This window comes from Loa loa, assembly GCF_000183805.2.
Source record: "Loa loa unplaced genomic scaffold supercont3.48, whole genome shotgun sequence".
Classification (NCBI taxonomy): Eukaryota; Metazoa; Nematoda; class Chromadorea; order Rhabditida; family Onchocercidae; genus Loa; species Loa loa.
This window is the reverse complement of record NW_018108228.1, coordinates 112,556-116,366: the sequence shown is the minus strand read 5'-3', so window position 1 is coordinate 116,366 and position 3,811 is coordinate 112,556. Positions and strand designations below refer to the sequence as shown.

Sequence of the window (3,811 nt, the reverse complement as noted above, 5' to 3'; positions counted from 1 at the left end):
GGTTGGTTGGATTTTCAATTAAGCTTACTAATTTATCAAACTGGAGCTATGCAAATATATTGAAATTAAGGCAATTTTGACTCGCCTTTTGACAAAATGATTCATCGCTCACATTATCACCGAGTTTGGCATCTTTGGTCAATCAAATAGAAAAAGGTTACGATGATGTATTACAAGCTGGAAGTTTGTCATCACGTCTGCGTGAAGGAGTCAACACTTTGGTAAATGAAGTCCGCAGTTTAAATCGTTCCTATGCAAAGGATGGGGGCGAAAGTACTCATAGCTCACTGCGTGAAATTAATGAACAATCGGATCAGGTTCGGATTCCATTTCTTCTTGATATTTATCTTGACTCTTTCAGGATGCTAGTCAGTTAATCATCCTTCTCCCTGTGTGCTATTAGAGATTGCTTTGTATCGATTTGTTTTTCATTTTTAGCAGCTACATCTAAATGACCCGTTGTTTCAATTGGATTCTGGCTCACATTGTTCACTGCTCCCATCAGACTGGTGGTTAGCCGACCAGATTTTTGCTTCCGCTTCAACTCCACACGAACTCATCGATGTTGCGATCTCTTCCGCTTCACTCTGCCCTGCTTGCAGAATGGTTCATTAATTCCTAAAATTTTCATGAGTCTAGAAAACTGTTTGCCCTTCTCAATATCCTTTTTTTTCAACCATATTTTGAATTGTAGGTTGTATATGATGAAGACCTGATGTCCGGATGGACAATCGACGAATCAAATTTGAATACAAGTTGTGTCTATTGTGAATGTGCTTTTGTTCCCTCGTTGACTATTAAAATTCATCCGCGAGAAATGCCGGTAGAAAGTAGTTGGTATTTGCCGTCGTCCTTTGCTGCTGAAGCTTCAGATGATGACAATATGTCGCGTTGTAATGGCGATAACGAATCTATAGCCAGTCAGCTCTCAGTTAGTCCTTTGAATTTCTCCTATTATTGTTGCAGTCATTCGTGGGTTTCGCATTTTTTTAGTGATCAATTATTTTATTTTTAGGTCCCATTTCTAAGTCCACTTGTTTTGCGTCGTGAGTTGGAAAATTTATTAAGCGGAAATTATTTGCTTCCTGTATATTCGTCACTGAAGCACTCTAATCCCATTGTTTTCTGGAACGTTCTTTATTATTCTCGTCGCTTGTCTTTACCTACGCATTTTCCTAGCTGGCTTGGTCAGTCAGTTCATATACGATGTGTTTATGACGTACCAATTTTGCATACAGAATTCACACCACTGTTTTTCGTAAACCCGTCACACAAGGTTCGTGGTCTCATCAGTTAAAATCAAAAAAATTTTTGTCTTGGTGGAGATATCACTGTCATTTTGAAAGCTACAGATTTCAAGAAGTCTTACATTAATTCATAAACTGTGATATTTTGTGCACAATCTAAGGATATCATAAAGTAGTTTCTAGGATGGTTTATTACCAAGCAGTGAGCGTAGTATTAGCATATGGCGACATGTAATCGCCGCTGTGCAGCAATCCAGCATTCTTCGGGCACTACAGGTGATTTTATCTGAGAACCGCAGCGTCACTGATAGCGGCAGATTCCCGCGTCGATTCCCGTTGTTCAGGTATTTTAGATCATCTTCACTGTCTAGTTCAATAAAAGATTTTTATGTTTTCTCAAAAGAAAATTTGAGAACTTATTCAATTCTATGTATAAGGTATAAAAGTAATCGCGATTTTTACACTGTCGAAATCCACTTCCTCGTATTGGTATACACTCTTTACCTATCTAAATGAATGCGACCTTTACTCCGCTCAAGTACGGCCATGTTATAATGCAGTGCAGTTGCTTTTCAAGAATTCTTGCGAAGGCTGTGGGATCCTTGAAGGTGACGAGCTTAGTAACCGGCCTTTGGAAGTTGACAGCAACTAACTGGAGTAACCAGCGAAACTAATCCTTTTACAAACTGGGCGAAAATTTGCCGATAAAAAGTGAGTGCCATATTAGCTGACTGATGATCAGAATAGTTGCTGTTTTGAAATGTTGCCGTCTTTTATTCTGTGCGGCATAACTACCATTTCCTGTTCGAACCATGATGTGCAGTGAAGAGCGGATTATTGCGGCAGCAGACTACGACCATTTCAGTGGTTGGGTAAAGGAATTCTAAAGCACTTCCCAAGGCTGAACTTGTTCGAAGAAGTTATGGCCATTGTAAAATCTGCAGCGTTTTTAAAATGAATTATTCACCAATTATTCAATTGAAATTAGGCCGGATTCTCCACAACATTGCCCGACCATAGGTCGGACTATCAACACTTCAAAAGCTGGAAGAATTAGGACTGCAGATTTCTGCCCAATTCGCTGGATTAATATGTCTTCTCTTCAGCGAACTATCATTTCTATCATACTGACTTTTTGCTATAAAAGTACTTCCAGGATAGCAGGAGTAGAAAATACTTTTCCATAGTTGTCGAATCCAGAAACACAGAACTTCTGTTCCACAAAAACCAACAAATCGTACCTCTTGTAAACGGAAATATGATGATTGTCATTGTTCCTACCTTAATTAGTAATGATGTATTTGAAAATTTGTGAGTGGAAACTGCAAATGCTTCTGCGGCATAATTGTATATATAATTCTTGCATTATTTTTAATTGATAGCCGGAGAAATTTCATTGGTTCAAATGGTATGTGACAAGAAAAACTGTTGAGTAATGTTGAGCGGGGTAAACAGTGCCTTTCGTTGATTTCTTTACGTTCACTTCTTTATTTGTAGTACTGTAATGCTCTACTTTTAAAATTAAGGTAAGGAAATTCGTGAAACCTTGGACTTTCTGTAATCTTTATATTAGTAATGATCTTTTTCTGCGAACCAGTGACAGAGGTCCACCGTACGCTACTGTTCTCATCCTGAAACTAATAGCGAAAAAAGGATAACATTAAAATGGGAAAAGTCGGAAGGAACAGGGAAGTTAGTCGCAAACTCAGGAAGGAAGGAGGTTTTAAATCCATGGTACCTGTGTTGTGCAATACCTATCTCGTTCGTAAAATTATTTTTATTTAAAATACTGGCTAGAAAAGTTCTGGATATTACAAATGTACCAATTTTTCCAGAGACGTTCAGTTTGTGGCATTAGACAAATATGGTAGCGCAGTTGATCGCGACCAGTTGGATGAGCAATATCGTTCCGACTTTGAACGCCTCCCACCTCGGATTCTGCTACTCTTGCCTTGTTCTGACTATCCTCCCAAAAGCCTTTCCAGGATTTGCCGAAAAATCTTTCTACCGCTTGATGTTTTCTAAGTATGTTTTGTGTATACTTGTCCTTTTCTTCAAGCGGTTTTCTAGCTTCATCTTCCGCATAACTGTTGATCGTCACTTTTTTGCATTTATTGTGGAATTAATGATTGCTGAAAGTTGAATGTTGCGGGTCAATAATAATAATAAAAGAATGGATATTTATTGATTGGTTAAGAAAGTGCTAAACTACTGTTTTTAGGACATCGTTCTAGGATCCTTCTGGATCCACAACCACTTTTTTTTTTTTTTTTCTAGCATACTGGTTGATCGGTCTCAACAACTGATTGAATTTTTTGTTGTGTTTAAATAGGAGGAAGTGCGCAATTCTGTGGATGATGTGCATCTTTGGGAGTAAGGTTCGCAAATTGTGGCTTCTGTTCTAACACAGGAAGGTTTCGAGAACCAAAGCTTCTTTGTTTTGATACGAGGAACTAATGGGTGGAGGGTGCATGGGTTTCCGGGCAGTGATATTTGTTCGATGTCTGTGGTTGTTCTACTACTGTATTCCGGAACTCTCTAAGCTCGATTATGGGGAGAGCTCC

The 3,811-nt window shown here is 38.6% G+C and overlaps 1 protein-coding gene across 1 annotated transcript in view; it reads left to right on the top strand.

The window, feature by feature from the left end:
- The window catches only part of LOAG_17190 (Dennd4c protein), a 10,559-nt gene extending 7,135 nt beyond the window's left edge, over positions 1–3,424 (top strand). Inside the window, exons 23-27 of the mRNA XM_020449853.1 lie at positions 439–606; positions 695–931; positions 1,016–1,276; positions 1,431–1,591; positions 3,083–3,424. Coding sequence (XP_020306562.1) covers positions 439–606; positions 695–931; positions 1,016–1,276; positions 1,431–1,591; positions 3,083–3,272 — 1,017 coding nt within the window. The 3' untranslated portion in view covers positions 3,273–3,424. The remainder of the gene's footprint in view (positions 1–438; positions 607–694; positions 932–1,015; positions 1,277–1,430; positions 1,592–3,082) is intronic.
- The last annotated feature ends 387 nt before the right edge of the window (positions 3,425–3,811 follow it).